Source organism: Diadema antillarum, unplaced genomic scaffold (genome assembly GCF_040938485.1).
Source record: "Diadema antillarum isolate AM-2024a unplaced genomic scaffold, OU_Dant_1.0 seq00001506_RagTag, whole genome shotgun sequence".
NCBI lineage: Eukaryota > Metazoa > Echinodermata > Echinoidea > Diadematoida > Diadematidae > Diadema > Diadema antillarum.
The window spans coordinates 443,931-461,911 of record NW_027272240.1 but is presented as its reverse complement, the minus strand read 5'-3'; the positions used below and the strand labels follow the sequence as shown (position 1 = coordinate 461,911).

The window sequence follows — 17,981 nt, the reverse complement described above, 5'->3', positions numbered from 1 at the left end:
TGGTGGTAGTGTCGCTGCCCGAAAAGCAGTAGATGACAGGTTCGAGTCCCACTGGTTCCTTTTTTCCGACATGTTTGTTAATTTACAGATCAGCAGTTGCGATCTTAACAAATTTCCATTTGTAGAGGGAGACAAACTGAAGAAACTCAAACCTGAGTAAATAAAGTTCTTGGGAAGAGAGGTTTGCAGTGACACCATGTCTACAAAGTCTTTAAAAGGACTGTTATTAGACAAAAGAAGACCCTAGAAAGAGAAGAGTGGAGGAGGGAGGTGACAGGGAGAGTGTAAGGAAGGCAACCTGTGGTAGTTGATGGGCAGCGGTGAGCTGGAAGTTGAGGTTTCACTAATGGAGATGGGAAGAATAGGAAACAGGGACCAAAGTAAGGAAGAATAGAGTGAGAATCAGGTAAAGGGTCTTGAAGTTGTTTGGAGGAGAAATAAGAAGGAGTGATTAAAGTTCTATTGATGATGATGATGATGATGAGTGTTCAGGATAATCACAGCAGTATTAGTGGAATTGATATAGGATACATTTATCAACTCACATCTGGCATAGAATTATGGTTTCCCAATGACTTTCAGGGAGATTTGGGCTGTTGATGAATAGGAAGCTGTTTTTGATGATGGGGTTAGATTTGCCATTCTGAAACACTGGAAAAAGTGTGATCTCGAATGTGTTTCTGTAGAGAAGATACAGCTGTAAATGCAAGGTTGTTTTTAAACACTTCTCTATCTTGGACCTACCCATGCCAATTACATAATCTCTGCTCCTTGATCAAACAGTGCAGTGGAGCTGTATAGTGACAAGTCCTTCCTCTTGACTTGTAATAGAGATCATGATAAATGCAAGAACTCAAAAAATGCGATCGAAAAGGCCTTCGCAAACTCATTTTCAGAGTTGGTATTGAAATGTTTTGCAAACAGTGGGCATGTATCAAGCATGGGAAAGATGATAACTACCAACTTAGATAAATATTGACAGCAAGACCTTTCAAAACTGCCTCTCGCAATTTCTACTCCCCAATGTCCAGTGAAAAACCAGGCCCCTGTGGCCGTGGCCGGAGAAGACCAGGAAGTCATTCTACCGTCTGCTGGTCTGGAGTTGGACGGGTCACTGTCATACGATGACCGGGAGATCGTGTCCTACCAATGGATCAGAACCAAGGACAGCCCAGCAGGAGGGGTAAGCAGTAATACACGACCCCTCCCTATCTGGGTTTTTGGGTCTCGTTTGACATGAAATAATTCACCAGGGAGTGTGTCCGCCTTATTGTGACAGACTATCCACTGTGAGAAAACTTAAATACAGCAGCTGACCTTTCTAGGCAGGTACATGTAGCTACCATAGGCATATCAGCAACCAAATTGAGTTTTAATATCCCATACTGTCCATAGTAGATGTCATATGCTTATCTCCTACACACATAATGGATGCATGCATAATGGATGTTTGTATGAGTGTATTAGATGTTTCCAATACACTTACCTAAAAAAAAAAAGAAGAAGAATGAGAGTTAATGTTTTTAGTTCCTTTAATCGTAAATTAGTGACGTTGGCTGACACTAAAAGGAGGCGGTTCTGTGAGATGTAGATACTGTGGCAGATAATGTACTGATAATAATGTAATAATAGATAATGTACAGCAATATATATGTGTGTATGGTACATACATGCATGTTCTTGGCCCACTGTAAGTTGAGGTAGTAATGAGTCAGTCATTAATGAAAACCCAAATTGGTTTACTTGTAGCTTCTTGTCGGACAAAATAACTTACAGGTCTGTCACTGTGTGTTAACTTTCATCAAATTAAGTACTTGTATGTAAGTCTTTTGGTATTTCCTAATTCCAGTCAACACAGTCTTTATGCTACTCAATTCGTTCATCAGTCATTGCACAATGCAGTGCCATGGCATCCATCATGTAACTGATTGTCCATTCTTTATCTGTAGGTGGTTGTTGGCAGCTCAGACCATGAGGCGATCCTGAGAATGGTAGACTTGGTTCCAGGCAAATACAAATTTGTGCTCAATGTGACAGATGCAAACAGCGCTTACAGCACAGACACTGTGACTGTACATGTCAGAGAGGGTGAGTTTGAGTTTAAATAGGTATTAATGATACAAAATATATGATAACAATGATAATGATTATGATAATGATGATAGTAATGGCAATTATATCAAAGTTTAATATCATAACTGTGATGGTAGTAGTAGATGGTAATGATCTATATGGAACAGTTGAATTATCAAATGTTTATAAAGAATATATAATATCTGATATACATATACATGTATGTATGTTTCACACCATTTATGTTATTTGCTGAAATCTTCCATTTGTGTGGTTGAATTGTAATGCTGTGTGTTCAAAGATCTAAATGCGTGCATATTTAATCTCAATTATACGTTTGTTTGTGGGTGTGTTTGTATGTTCATATATCAATTTATGTGCTTTTTCATTCACTCAGTTTGTTTTCGAATACTTGGTGAACTTTCATGCCGTACGATAGATATGATGTATTTGAGTGAAAACAATTCAGTCATATGCTTTCATGTAATTTTATGTGAGAAACCCATACACTGTACTCAGCAGACTCACTCTTACTGAACCTTTCTCTTTATCACTTACAATAACTGTATCATTGCCGGGGTGACAAGACCTTGTATCTACAAAATGTCAGATGTTCAGGAGAGCAAAAAAAAAAAAAACATGGCAGCTAAAGCACAATATCAAAAGGGATTATAGCCTTTCCTTTGACATGTTGTGGTGGCTTCAATTTTTTGGTGCGACAGCTAGGATTTGGACAGGACATCACTTAAAGGTCCTGTTTACCTTTGGGAACAGTGATTTATAAAATGTGAAAGATATCACTTTTGATGCACATGTGTTAGTTAGTTGTATCACAAAGCATCCTACCATATAAAATTTTTGCAATAAAGCCTATAATATAAGGAGATATCACTATTTTTCTCATTAAACCATAGCTGAAGATGGTTTAGTCTGAAAACATTTTTATTATAACTATTGTTCACATTTCATACATTTAACAATACTTAACATCGATTATACTGGTTCAAATCTTGATATTGGTTGTTTCTATCCCTAACTCACATTTTAGAATTATTTTGAAGCACAAATGTTGGGTTTTTGTTTCATCTGCAAATGGTAAATTATGCTTTTAACTGATTATCTGACCATGAATTAAAAAAAAAATAGTCATTTTCAGCAAAATTTGAGATACAATGTCTTGTCACCACTGCGAGGCTATAGAAATCTTAATATATGCACCTGTGGATGAGACCCCAATTCATTCCATCAATTAATTCATTGAATTTTGCAGACCCCAACATACTTTCTTTGGTTCAACTCATCTTTGATGTCGACATCAAATCTTTTACCAGGCAAGATCAGGTGAGTTGGCAGACCTTCGTTATGTATCTTGGATATTGGGGGGGGGGGGGGGGGGGGGGGAGGGGTGGGTTTGACAGAGATAGGGGAGAGTGGTGATGCTTATACACTTGTATATACTTAGTAGTCCGAATTCTTAGTTATTTCTGTCTGTCTGTCTCTCTTTCTGTTTCTTTAGGCCTCCCCCCCCCAAAAAAAAAAAATTGTTGTATTGGCGTAACCCGCCCGACCCTGAACTTTTCCACAAAAAAAAAGAAAAAAGGAAATACATCGTTTTTACCGAGAGAGGGCGCGATACGGTTTTAGGAATTATAAAAAACAACAGCAACAACAGCTGGTGTCGGAAAATGGCCACGCAGTACAGCGTGTCGGCGACCGGCAAGTCCGGTTCGAAGTCTTATTTAATATTATTCGGAGAATCGATTTGTCTGTGGCGCTGGGTGATTTTGTTCGTTCGTATTCTGACCGGTATGTCATGACGGCTTTTAAACCGGTGATATAACAAAGTTTGGATGCAACAGACCCTCTCTATCGGATGGGGTTTTGTTAAATATGAGTTTTACACGTAAGATACAGGTAGCAAAAAAAAAACAAAAATCCTCCCGCCCGACCCTATTTGAAAATCTCATGTTACGGCAATACAACATTTTTTTTTTTGGCCTTATTTATCTCCATATTAGATTTCACAGAGTTTGCAAAGTCCATTGACTCAAAAAGTACAAGTGCTCTTTTTATAGTAGATCATTATAGATGTTACTGCCGAGTATTCAGTTGTCAGTTCATTTTCACAACTTTCAATATATTTGATAACGATTATTATGTGCTCAATGATGTCATGTAACAGGAGGACTTGATGCTACCCCTTGCCGTCATGTTGGGAGTCAATGACAATGATATCTTGTTCCGCAGGATCTCACACACAGACTCAAACAGGTCAGTATGAAATGCTAGACAAGGCATGTTTTTTTGTTTTTTTTTGTTTTTTTGTTTTTTAACCAGATGGAGGGGTTATTATGGTAACGTGCAATTCTGAATTCTCATCTTCAACTCGGGCAATGCAATTCTTGTTCAAGCAATAAATGTTGTATCCCCCTCTAGGTCAGTCCATATTATATCGTTAGGCACAAATTCATTTTTCATACTATCATTATCAAAGTATGAAGAATTCGACCACAAAGTGGGTTTAGCACTATTTGCAAAAAGTTTAAAGTATGTCCATCATCAGATAGAGCTAAATAAAAGCATTTCTATTTACACCTCATTTGTTACATACCAATAATCTTTCTTGAAGTTATGATTGAAAATGTCCCATATTTCTTATCATTTTCTACCAGCTTTAATTGCAAATATCTCAAATTAACAAGAATGGAGTTAACTCCTTTTGCAATCAAATCTTTCATCTGTAAATTCTCTGGTCAGCAAAGAGTACAGGCATTACTGACAGATTTTTGTCTCGCCCACCGGAGGTGAAGGCGAGACTTAGGGATCCAAATGGCGTCCGTCCGTCGTCCGTCCGTCGTCCGTCACGAATGTTAAAGTTTACCTGCAAGACTCTCTTATGATGCATAACTTCGCAACTGTTACAGCAATGGCAGCCACACTTGGGTGATAGAAGCACTAGGGGTATCTTCATGTTATGGTGTTGTCGGAGGTCATGTGATGATGTCAAAGGTCATTTGAGGTCATATATTAAAGAGTATGTGCAAGACTCTCTTTTCTATGTTAAAGTTTACCTGCAAGACTCTCTTTTGACAAATAACTTCACATAAGTTGCTTGGATTACAACCTAACTTGGGTCATAGATGCACGGATTACAACCTAACTTGGGTCATAGATGCACTGTGGGTACCTTCATGTTATGATGCCGTTGGAGGTCACAGGATAAGGTCAAAGGTCATTAGAGGTCATACGTTAAAGTTTACTTGCAAGACTCTCTTATCACACGTAACTCGACACATGTTGCTACAATGGCAATCAAACTTGGGTGATGGATTCACTGGGGGTACCTTCATGTTATGGTGCCGTAAGAGGTCACATGATAAGGTCAAAGGTCATTTGAGGTCATACGTTAAAGTTTACTTGCAAGACTGTCACAGACAGGGGTCAACAAACTTTTAGGGCCCAATGTTAAGTTTTTCTGGCGCGTTTCGATTATGGCTCATATCTTTTGATCCCTTTAATTTGTCTGTTTGTGACCAAACTTGGATGGTAAATGTCCCTTGGGGAGTTGAAGGTCACCACAAGGGTCAAAGGTCATAGGCGGGTCAATGAACTTCTGGGAGTTAGAAAAATATTAATTTCTTGTACGCGAATGGGCGAGACACAATTTGGCACTTGCCTTGTTGTATGCAAGTGTTGAGATGATGACCCAGGGTTTGTGATGCTGTCAGACCAAACTGCTTGTGCACCGTTAACAATATTGTTTCTGTCTGCTGCCCTCGTAGGTTGAAGGTGATCTTCCTGGCCCAGAACAAGACATCCCATCTCCCTCTGCCTGGTGTAGAGGTCATCAGACGTCTGAAGAGCAAGGGGATCGCTGCCCAGAAGACCCTCCTCAACTACCCCGTCCTCGAGTACGATACCGTGGGTAAGTTGGACAGCGTTAGTATGTTTCTTCTTGGAAGGTTTCTGTGAAGATGGAATGTTTGGTGGTAGGTGGTTTCATGGCACACCATGTATTCTTCCTTGAATATGAGAGTGGTCCTGAAAAGGACCCACTCAGTTTCAATGTTTCATTAAGTATGTTTTTTTTTTTCTGTAAGCTTGTTCTTTTACCTACCACTCGTTCTCCTAAGGATGGTAAGAACATCGAGATTAAGTAGGTCCCTGTTGTCAGGACCACTCTCACATTATTCAAGAAAGAATGCATGGTGTATCGTGAAGCCACCGTACACCAAATGGTAGTGTGTTGTTATTTCTTTGTTGTTGTTTTCCTAGTCTGCCAGGACAGCGAAAAGTCAGCTCAATGATTCTGACCCTTGGGCCACACTACTCGAGCAAATCAGTTAGTTTTGTGTGTTTGACCTCTTCACTGGGTTTTCAACCTGCTCTTTAATCAATTAATTAATGAATTAATCATTGATTTTCATAAATGTTCATTGCCCGCTGCTGTAAGGGATAAGAACCATCACTGGCCATTGGGCGTAGGCTTGGTGGTCGAATGGATGTGACGCCTGTGTAGCAATCAGGAAGTTGTTGGTGTAGAGTCCAACTGGAGTTTGTGTGCCAATTATTTTTGTGATTGCTGCTACTTAAACACTTATATTCCGTGGAGTTGTAGCTATGAAAGGTAAAGACAGTGACCAGTGATTTTGCACATAAATATATTATGATTAGTACTGGATTTAGCACATTTTTTGTCAAAGTGCTCAACTCAGTTTATAGGTGTATTGCTTTGTTGTGACCTACACGTAGGAGAGCAACAACTATATTAACTCGGAGTGTGTCAAATTATGCGGTTCTGATTGTAAATCAATATTTTTGTCTCAAACATTGTAATACCTTTCAGTACAAATCATGTGTGTGTGTTTCTGACTGTCTTCTATCCGTCTGCCTTGCTTACTCCCTCTCCCTCCCAGTCTGCCAAAATAATTGCTCGGGCCACGGCACGTGCGACCAGTACACGAAGCGGTGCGTGTGCGAGACCTTCTGGATGGAAAACTTCTTCCGCGTCAAGCTGGGAGACGGAGAACACAATTGTGGTGAGTGAGGAGGTGGAGATCTGATTTGGGATGAGTAGTCATGTTTAAAAACAAACAAACAAACAAACGAAAATGTCGAAGCGGATTACTTTGCATTAGTTCTCTGGGATAACTGGACAGAGTGAAAGGTGATATTTAGTGCACCTAATGTGGTGAGATTTGTTCTGAAGGTCATCTTGGTTGTGGTGTACTAGACAAAATACAACTTTAACAGTGACTGTCATAACTTCCAGCTTTGAGAGCACTATAATACAAAGAGAGAGAGAGAGAGAGAGGGAGAGAGGAATATATAACTCTACCTGTAGGTGAAAAGACAGTAATCATAGTGCATCTTTAAAGGGGAATGATACCCCCAAATGCAAAGAAATATATAAAGAAATTATGAAGAACACTCAATATATTTACACTTTTGTAGCAAATGAAGGAACACTAGACTTACCTCTTTCAGAAAGCAGGAGGAATGACATTACCCGCAACATGTGCCAGTTGCAAGTCCAGGGAATGTTTTCTTTTCATATGAAATGATATTTTGTGGATTTTTCTCGATATTTCCTTTACATCTATCTAACGTGTACATGTTCATATGTGATGTCATAATCTGTAGAAGTTTTGTCTTCCAGCAGTCTGGTCATTAAAATTTCAAAAATTCATAACTTTTGATTGGATTGTTGGATTTTCCTCGAACCTTCACTGATGTGTTCTACCAATATTGCTGCGTTCACTCAATTCACATGTATATTTGAGGAAAGTCCCCCTTAGTATCTTGTCATACTTTTCTTCCTGTGATAACTTTCTGTCCACTATTTACCTCATTACATCCCGTCAGACTGGAGCATCCTATACGTCATCATCGTTTGCTTCCTCAGTCTCGTGGCCATTGGAGTCTTCATCTGGCTGATTGCTTGCTGTTGCTCAAGGTAAGACTCCTAAAACTTCTGTGATCATCCTTAAATCCTCTTCTTTTTATTTCTAGTGCCTCTTCCTTTTCTTGTTATGCATGCATGATCCAAATAATTGCAGTAGTCGTCTCTTGCAAGCCCTTCCTCGTCATTTGCAAAATATTTTGTCTCGATATATGATCATTGTATTACATTGTATTTGACAAATTGTTAGATCTTATGCACCATATGGTTACTTCATGTCAATTTTCTTTTGGTTGATCTTGTTTTTAATTTTGTTAAGTCAGCTCCCTGTCTCATTTGAATGTCAAATTTTCTTTTGGCACTTTACACTTTTTTGTATACTACTGCACAATCATAAAATCTGTGATAAGATTTTTTTTTTTGTTGCTTGAAGTGATCTCTTACCGAGATAATTTTGTCGTGTGCATGGCAGTATGTCGTTAACGCGCTTCCCTGCACGTGGCAGATTGTTGCCAGCACGTGGGAGTGTGCGTAGGGTTAAAAACATTCTGCCACGTGCAGGGAAGCGCGCTATTAACATTCCACCATGTGCACGACGACGATTTGTGATTGAAGACTTCATTAGTTTATATTGTGCCAAGAAGGAATACTGTCAAAAAATTATGCTTTCCTTGTGTTTGGCTGTTCTGGTTTGCTTGGTTTGCATGTGCATGGCAGTGCATGAAAATAGAATAAATTATTCTTGAAAAAGAAGAATAAAAGTGGCATTTGCTCAGCATCAGACGTATTCTCATCAGATATTATAATTTCCTTTTTGTGTGGATTGCATGGATTTATTGCTTTTCTGCATTGCAGTGCATGAAAGCAAGTGGAAACTGCATTAAAGGACAAGTTCACCATTATAAACATAAGGATTGAGAGAATGTAGCAATATTAGTAGAACACATCATTGAAAGTTTGAGGAAAATCAGACAATCCGTTCAAAAGTTATGAATTTTTAAAATTTTTGTGCAGCAACCGCTGGATGAGAAGACTACTGCAGTGTATGAATAATTTGCGTACAACAATATAAGGAAAATATAAAGAGAATTTCACAAAATTCCATCTTTTGAAAAAAGTACACATTCCCCTGACTCGTTACCGACAAATGTTATGGGCAATATTATTCCCCCTGCCTTTAGAAAGAGGCAAGTCAAGAGCTCTTTTATTATGCGAAAAAAGTGAAAATATGTGGAATTTTCTTTTACATTTTGATTTCTTTATACTGTTGTACGCATATGACTCACAAGCTGTAGTAGTCTCCTCATCCAGCGGTTCCAACACAAAAATTTTAAAAATTCATAACTTTTGCATCGATTGTCCAATTTTCCTCAAACTTTCACTGATGTGTTCTACTAATATTGTTGCATTCTCTCAATCCTTATGTTTATGAAGGTGAACTTGTCCTTTAAGTGCAGATTAGTTTAAATCACATTTGAGCTTTGCTCAAGAGTTAACATGCATTTTTATTTTTTGATCATTTGTGAATAGATTGATACAAAACCATGGACAATGATTTATGAAAAATTCTGGTAAAAAAGGCAGTTTGTGGGATCCCAGGAAAGCACTGGTAGTGTACATTTTAGTTTTGTGAACTGTTTATGGAACCAAAACTTTTCATGTGGTGAACTGCTTTAATTTTTTTCAGAAGGAATCTGTCACAAACAGGAGCCCACTTTATGTTTCAATTGCACATACTGTAAAATGAGGAATGTTCACGTGCATTTTAATTTCACAAATTTCACAAGAGCCAAGATTCGCGAAATAAAAATGCACGCGAAAGTTCTCGTCTACACTACATGAATTGAATGTTAGAGGCAACTCGCGAATATTTCATGCCACGAAAATGGCTGTCGGCTCCAATTCGAGAAAATTTTATGCTGCTACAATATTGTGTTTTACAGTACATAGATATCATTATGATAATTTTCTAATTGGTGTTCTGTCTGTACGGCTACATGGTTTCTACCTTCAGATTGATTTTATTGACACCATGCTTGCATTGGACCTGATAAATCACTTCAGGGAAAAAAAAGAAAATGTTTTTTTCTCCACTCTTAAATTCATGTAGATGTACATGTAGAAGGAAGCAAAATTCAAGCCAATCTATCAGTGACTTTACCAGGTACCAGAACTTGGACTTTTTGTTTTCCCTCTATTTGTGCGATATTTTTGTTGTTTTTTTCCAAGAAAATTCACATTACCATTTCATCGCAACTTTGTAAAGGCAGTGTCTCACTGGTATGTGTCACAGTAATGACTTTCTGCCGTTTTTTTTTTGTCTTACCATCCATTTTGTAAGTGTTGGGTCATGAATCTAGGTGAGGCACCCGACAGATCAGAACAAAGCCACCATTGTCAACTATTATGAGAAAATGATAATCGTTTTGGTACATATATTCCACTTAATTCCCGGAAGTTATTTGTTTTAAAGCTCATCTCTATGTTACTCTGATAAAGTCACTCTATTCATTGTCTGGAAACAAGGGGGAAAAAAATGTAACTAAAATGTATTTAGTGCATTTATGCTGTTCATTTTCGAATGTGACGATGATGGCTTGTATAGTGCCGGTATCCGCCTTTGAAGGGCACTCTTGGCACGTAAATGTGGACATCAAATGCCCTATTTTGCAATAGTCTAATAACTGTGAAATTTACTGGCCCTCTCATACCTTGGAAGTGGGCTTAACCCTAAAAAGGCCGGGGGGGGGGGGGGGGGGGTTGAATCAACCCCCCTCAACATTTTTCGCAACTACTCCGCCACACGAAATTTTTTGACCGCGCCGTTCGCTGACTTTTTACTTTCAAGTCTCGCGTATCTTTTGACACCACTTTCGCGAAAATCGCGCATACCGTTACGACGCTGCACGACGTTTCATACATGCCTGTCAGACCGAAAATGGCTCAAAAATGTGATTTTGTGTATAAAGTCTATGCAAATGGAGTTTTCTCTTCTTATTCATAAAGATATGATTATTTTCACTTTCATAGGTTGAAACTAATCAATTTTAGCATAATTATGCTTGAAATAGGTTCTGTCATAAATTTTGCGGAAAAAAATGATAAAACAAAAGGTCGAAAAAACAGAGAAATACATAAGAAATTCATAAAACAATAAAATACAAAAGAAATTGATTTTGATACCAAATTTTTTTTGAAGTATATTGTTAGGAATGCTACAAAGAATGTTTTCACCAAAAATTAGGATTCTAGGAGCTTTAATTTCTGATTTAGAGCAAATTGTATGATTTTATGCATATATTAGCATAATTAATTATTATGATGAAAATTTCCATTTCTTTTTGTATAACTTGGTAGAATACGCCACAGGTAATGCACGTGCCAAATTTCATGGTGATTGCGCGATCGATGGCCGAGATCTCGGGGGGGGGGGGGGGGGGGGGTTTGAATCAACCCCTCCCCGGCCACAGAATACCCAGAAAAGCCTGGCCTGGTTAGGGTTAAAGGCATAATTTACAATTTGCAGATGAAACAAAAACCCAGCATTAGTGCTTCAAAATAGTTCTAAAATGTGAGTTATGGATAGAAACAACCAATGTAGAAATTTGAATCAGTATATTCGATGTTGAAGTATTGTTAAATATACAAAATGTGAACAATATAATAGTTATAATAAAAATGTTTCCCGACTGAACCATCTACAGTTATGGTTTATTGAGAAAAATGGTGATACATTGTATTTCCTTATATTTTAGGCTTCATTTCAAAAATTTCATATGGTAGGATGTTTGGTGATACAACTGACCTACACATATGCACAGAGACTCCAACCCCAAGCACCTTCTGATCTGCAGATTCTCCCGCCCGAAACCCCTAGCAAACGGGAGACTCCAAGTTGATGTGTGCGAAGCGCGAAGTTCCTGGGGTTCTAGATGTTCTCTGGTGCTATCTAAGGCTTATTTTTTCAACATACGATAGCAATAAGTAAGAAATCCCTTCCACCGGGAGACACAGAGCCAGGGCGGGAGAAATAAAATCTCTAGCGGGAGAACGGGAGATTTTGCAAAAATGGGCTTTCGATGGGAGATCTCCCGTCGAAAACGGGAGAGTTGGAGTCTCTGTATGCATCAAATGTGATATCTTGAACATTTTTTAAATCACTGCTCCCAAAGGTAAACAGGACCTTTAAAGTTATACCAAACTTATTTGCCCCTCTGCACCAATAAAGATGATTATTTCTGTGTGACAAGCTTTGTGCAGCTAGAGTGAATGGACAGCTGAAAACTTAATCCGGGTTAAAGTCATCTACGTGTATCTTACTTGCCCCAAATTTCTATGGATTTGTTTTATATGGGACGGGGGGGGGGGGGCAGAGTTGCCCCTTTGTTACTCATTCTTTGTTAGTCATTCTTTGGTTACCCGCTGTGATTGCTAATTTCACCACTTATGAAGTTGTCTCTCTGTAATATGAAGAAATGAGTCAATTCCACAGTGCACATTACCATGGCTGTGAATGTGCCTTCAATGTGGTTTATGCTGTCATAATTGTAATATCTGGTTTCCTGTTGCATGTAGTGTGCATGTACTGTACTTGGTATGTTAACAGCTGAACAGCCCATGTTTCAACAATGCAGTCATTGACTTTGCAGCTATCCATATTTTGGCCATATTTACTGTCAGTTTTTTGTTAATGGTTCCTTCATCTAAAATGATGTATTGTTTTGAAATTGAAAAAAAGAAAATGTAATGTAGTGTACTATTTTAAAGTATATGGGATTATCCTGTTGTTATTTCATCCTCTTTTTTTTTCCGCAAACATTATTATGCTTGTGCCTCAGAAGTTTTTTCCCATTGTACATCAGAATGTCTTTGTCGTCCAGACTTTGACAGCTTTGTACACATGCTTTTAACTTGCTGATAAATGGCAGTATTTAGTAGAAGTTCAATGTTGTTGTTTTGTTTAAACTATAAAGAGTTGCGTTTCATTTTCAGTGTTCATCATGTAATTGTGCTCTGTATTAGTAATATGATCGTAATCAAGTGTACTCTTTGTCTTGTTCTCTTTAAGATACAAACATGCATTTCTTTCTTGCAACTTTTAAGTGAACTTTTCATGAACTGTTAATGAACCTTTTCTGGGTCACAGAATAGAGTTCTGCATTAAATCATGCGTCCTGCTCTCTTTTTTCAGGATTTCATTTTGATAGGGAATTACTGCTGTAGCTCCTTTTGAAATATTGCCATCATGCATAGACATACTCGTAAAGGCCCAAATTCACAAAGGTGGTTTAAATTCATTCCATAGACTAAATAAGCATGAAATAGGCATACCTTTTACTTCCATGTTTCAACTCTTATTTGTTGTTGGATGTCTGTTGGCGAATACAATCTGTTGCTCGCATTTACGTGGCCTGAATTTAAACCACCTTCATGAACATGCGCAAGATGTATGCACCTTTACAGCCGGAGTATCACTTGCAGATTTTACCTTTCATCAGTGTATGGGAGCTCTTCATATGCATGCATGCTGCAATTTATTTGTCTTTTGGCCAACTCTGTATAATAGCTACACCTATTAACTGCATCCTCTGTGAATATACATTATTTTGTACAAGCCCGTCACCAAGATTTTAAAAAGTTGATGCTAGTCAAACCTGTCCATAACGGCCACCCAAGGGAGACGAAAAAAGTGGCCTTTATAGACAGGTTGCCGTCATAGACAGGTTCTTTAACATGCTTTTTCTCTGGGAGGGAATCATTTTTAGTGGTCGTATATGGCAGGTGGCCACTGTAGACAGGTGTCTGCTAAGACAGGTTTGACTGTAGGCTTCAATTCTCTTGTCCTTTATCCACTTTCAGGAGGAAAAAGCGGGGTAGGAGGAGGCACCGCTACACCCTCCTGGAGGAGCAGGATGATGCTGAGCACATGGAGATGCTACCAAAAATGGGAAACGGTGAGTGTTTCACAGTTATGCGGTAGTGAGCCTCTCCAAGAGTCTGGGCCGTGTCGCATAAAAAGATGAAATCAAGCATACATGTACATGTAAGTCAGAAAATCAAACATACATGTAAGTGAGAAAATCAAACATAATTCAGGCATTAGCTAATCACAGTTAAGTATTCAGAGACTCTTTGTTTGATTTTCTGTCTTATGTTTGATCTCAACTTTTATGCCACATGGTTTGGTTGTCTTCTAGGTGGCAGGTGAAACCTAACGTGCAATAATGGCACCCCATGTTCAAGACTGTGGTGATGAACAAGAGTCAACTGAAAGATTCAGAGCAATAAAAGAGAAACTTTCGTAGGGTCAGACGCAGCTATAGAAATTCAAAGTTACTTACAAGTACGTTTTCATCAACATAAATATTGGGTGACATCTAAATTTGCATATTTGATGATGTTGTGGTGTCTCAGCCTCTCAGATCTCCAATGGGTTTGTGCATGGGGTTAACAAAGAGGTATTAAACAAGCTCAAGGTGTTAGCACAAGACATAATTGATTATGCATCATGTCCATCTTCATTGACATTCCTTTGTATGTATCTACTCACACCATTGAACATTGTTTCTCCCATCAGTTAGATATATTTTCATTTCACTTTCTTTCTTTTCGTTTTGTATGTTTTCAGTGCATTCAGTTTTAAGTCTTTATACAAACCAGCATCATCTTACTTTGTCTAGGAAAAGATAATTTTACTTGATTGTTGGACAAAATCGTGTAAACAAGCAAAGATACGCTATGGGGGAAAATGAAAAGCCCATTTATTTTATACTTCATGTAATGTATATTTCTGATGTAACTCCAAATGTTAGATGTGTGTATATAACTGTTTTTGCCTGTAAACGGTGAGATCCAAAAATTAGTATTGAGTATTCTCACATCTGGGCTACTGGATTCCTTTCTCCATCCCCTGCCACCGTTTGCATCAGGTAACCATGGAAACGTGCTCGACAAATTAACGAGCAGAGGGGGCACTGCGGAAGGTACAGACGATGCGTTGTGTTGATAACGTCCTGTTCCGTTGCCACTGCCCTTCAATTCGCCTAACTTGCTCTCCCAATAGTTCCTTTCCCAAAACTGAAGCATCCTATTACCGCAAAATTTTAATTTTATGAAACTTTTGAAATTAGCAGAGTCAAATTATGATTTGCATACTTGTACAGTTGTAGATCCACCTGGAGAGTTACTGTAACTGCTGTATAGACTTAGTAGCACTTTAATAGCAAGCTTCTTCCTAGGCTATTAGTCAAGCATGGATGTAACCTGTGTGCTTCTTTACAACACGGCTCTGTTGGGCCATTCACCTGAAACCCCCCCCCCACCCCCCTCCTGCTCACTTCCCTTTAAAAGTCAGCCTTGTTCAGAAGTTCACTTACTGCAGTTACTGCTGTGTGTGAAGTCTCGTCCATACGGCGCTGTCTTGATGTATGAGTGGACACTATTTATTTGCAACCTTGAGATTCATTTGTTTATGTGTGTGTGTGTGTGTGTGTGTTTGTGTTGTGTGCATTTTATATACCACCTTGTGTTGGAGCAGTAGTTCGTACAATTTGAGCATTTAAAGAAAAATCTGTTCTCAGTATTTGTCATGTCCTGTTCTGTTATCATTGTTGTTCATTGGTCCTGTCTGTAACTACATACATTGTATATCATATCCACTTATTTTGCAGTGTGCAGTACATGACATTTTTGCTGTGTACTGATATTATATTCTGTCCTTTCTTGTGCATATTATGCAAAATTTTATTGTATTTCATTTGCCTATTTCACTCTTTGCAGTGACTTGTTTAAAAAGACATGATAGTTATTTTTTGCTACAATCCTTGTGCCTCAAGGCTCATGTGTGCAACATGAACATGAGTGCAGAAAGGGTTACATAGATTTGTTAAAACACCTGTAAATGGAGAAATATGAGACTGAGTTTGCTAGCCATCATTTGTAAAACATAAAGGTGAGAAGAAGTCTGTTCTTTGTAAAGTTCGACAGAAATCAGTTATATCGGACATGATCTACAACTTGTCATGCATGAGTTTGATGTGAAGTTATTTATTTATGTTATTACTTTTTTTCTTTCCTGATTTCTATCTTTGGAGTTATGAAGAGCAAGTGGGAGACAATACCAGAAAAGGGAGGGAAAATATTTAGAAAAAAAAAATGTGTTTTTCGTCATAAAGTAGAAAGGAAAGTACATGTATAATTGTATTTACATATGAGGCATATTATACATGTTCTGTATTAAATGCCTTCATGTGATTAGAGTTGGTTTTTAAAGGGGCAGCACATCAAAACTCATTGATCTACCCCCAATCTTAAGTGTATTTGGATACCGATGATGAAAAGGGTGCTCACAGTCCATTTTTTTCCTTGCAAAAACATTAATGACCAAACAATGAACAAATTACCTTGATACTGAAAAAAAAAAAAAATCAGTTTTCCTTTACGTTTACCCAGAAACATGAAAATATGTACCTTTTGTGATATTTAGCCAAGTTCTGAATATCAAGCGATACATCCCAAATGTGATCGATCAGATATCGGTATCACGAGGTGATATCGCTTGATATCAGCTATATACAATAGGGGGGAATTGATTACATATAATGTTGCAATACTCATATTGGTGTTTCATACAAGTATGTTGGTGTTGGTCAGCTTTTCGAAAAAATAAATGCAGCTTGTACCAGTTTACAATATCTTTTATTTCATTTTGTTTTCTGTAGGTAAGCAGAGCAGCAGCATCATGATCTCAGAGTCTGGGGAGGAGAGCGATGACGAGACGACAGTGTTCGACATCAAGCGGCAGGAGCGTAACGGGAACAAGCCCGCCAACGGCTTCATCTCCAACAAGCACAGAAACAGCCGGACCCCGCACAGGACGGACAAGCTCTAGCGCAGGGTCTGCCAGATTGGCCAGGCTGGGACTCGGTTCGGTTATTGTGGTCAGCTCTCCCCCAACCCCCTCTCTATCCATCTATCTATCTCTCACTCAATCTTGCAGTTGCAGGGGGTGTGGATATCGATGAGGAGTTGTCGTCCAGAGTCGATGGACTATGGATGCATTCAGAGTGACCGATGTGTGTGACCTTGAGGGATGGACAGTGTCCAAGGCCTGGGGAAACATCACTGGACTTTGCAAGTGGACAGGTGGACAAAGACAGTGACCGCTGTTGCTCACCCCTTGGTGTTATCAGGCAATGCCTGGATGGACTCATCGACAGTGAAATGAGCAGTTACAGACATTCTAGGACTCTGTTTTTTTTTTGGAAATCCTTCTGTTTCCCTATGAAATTGTGGTGCGTGTTGGCTGTGGGACCTCTTGGAGGAAACATCAGAAATTTTCTCTGAAACCTTTCTTTGCGTTCCTGTGAAGGTGTATGAGTGTATATATGTGATCTTTTAACAGTAATTCCTACTTTCTTGTGTGTGTTGCCCCATCAGGACGATATAGAAATCATGCATCGAGACTATAATCATGTGTAACACCTTGCGTTCACTAGTGTTTACGAATCTGAGAAACAGTCCAAGGGAAGATTACTAAGTTTTTAAAACTGTCAGCCATTCAAATCTGTGACTGTCCATCTATCTCATCCAAACCCTAGAAGAAAAATCACACCCACAAAAACAAAATCAACACAAAAAACAAAAAGAACAAAACAGCAAAAAAAAAACAACAAAAAAACAACAACCCACAAACAAACAAACAAACAATGTAGAAACAGTCTGTTGTGACTGGATGACCATTTAGCAATCAGCTCAAGCTGACCAAAACAGAAACAACAACAGAAAACAACAACAACAACAACAACAACAACAAAAAACTGGCATACAAGGAAAGTTGTCCATGTACTCACTTTGTGTATATCTCTCCTTACATTTGTCTTGCAGAACTGAACAAGTTTTCTGGAGGCAGTATGGGCTTTCTCATAGAACATTCACACATAGAAAGTTAAGGGGGAGATTCAAAATATATCCCTCCTCCCTGGGAGGTTATCGTAGCTGCCAAGAC

At 38.6% G+C, this 17,981-nt stretch overlaps 1 protein-coding gene across 1 annotated transcript in view; it reads left to right on the top strand.

Moving 5' to 3' along the window:
• Nucleotides 1-17,517, top strand: part of LOC139710173 (dyslexia-associated protein KIAA0319-like protein) — a 74,499-nt gene extending 56,982 nt beyond the window's left edge. Inside the window, exons 18-26 of the mRNA XM_071622106.1 lie at nucleotides 1,032-1,183; nucleotides 1,950-2,088; nucleotides 3,344-3,414; nucleotides 4,256-4,344; nucleotides 5,856-5,998; nucleotides 6,990-7,112; nucleotides 7,939-8,029; nucleotides 13,835-13,929; nucleotides 16,696-17,517. Of these exons, the coding sequence (XP_071478207.1) occupies nucleotides 1,032-1,183; nucleotides 1,950-2,088; nucleotides 3,344-3,414; nucleotides 4,256-4,344; nucleotides 5,856-5,998; nucleotides 6,990-7,112; nucleotides 7,939-8,029; nucleotides 13,835-13,929; nucleotides 16,696-16,865 (1,073 nt within the window). The 3' untranslated portion in view covers nucleotides 16,866-17,517. The remainder of the gene's footprint in view (nucleotides 1-1,031; nucleotides 1,184-1,949; nucleotides 2,089-3,343; nucleotides 3,415-4,255; nucleotides 4,345-5,855; nucleotides 5,999-6,989; nucleotides 7,113-7,938; nucleotides 8,030-13,834; nucleotides 13,930-16,695) is intronic.
• The last annotated feature ends 464 nt before the right edge of the window (nucleotides 17,518-17,981 follow it).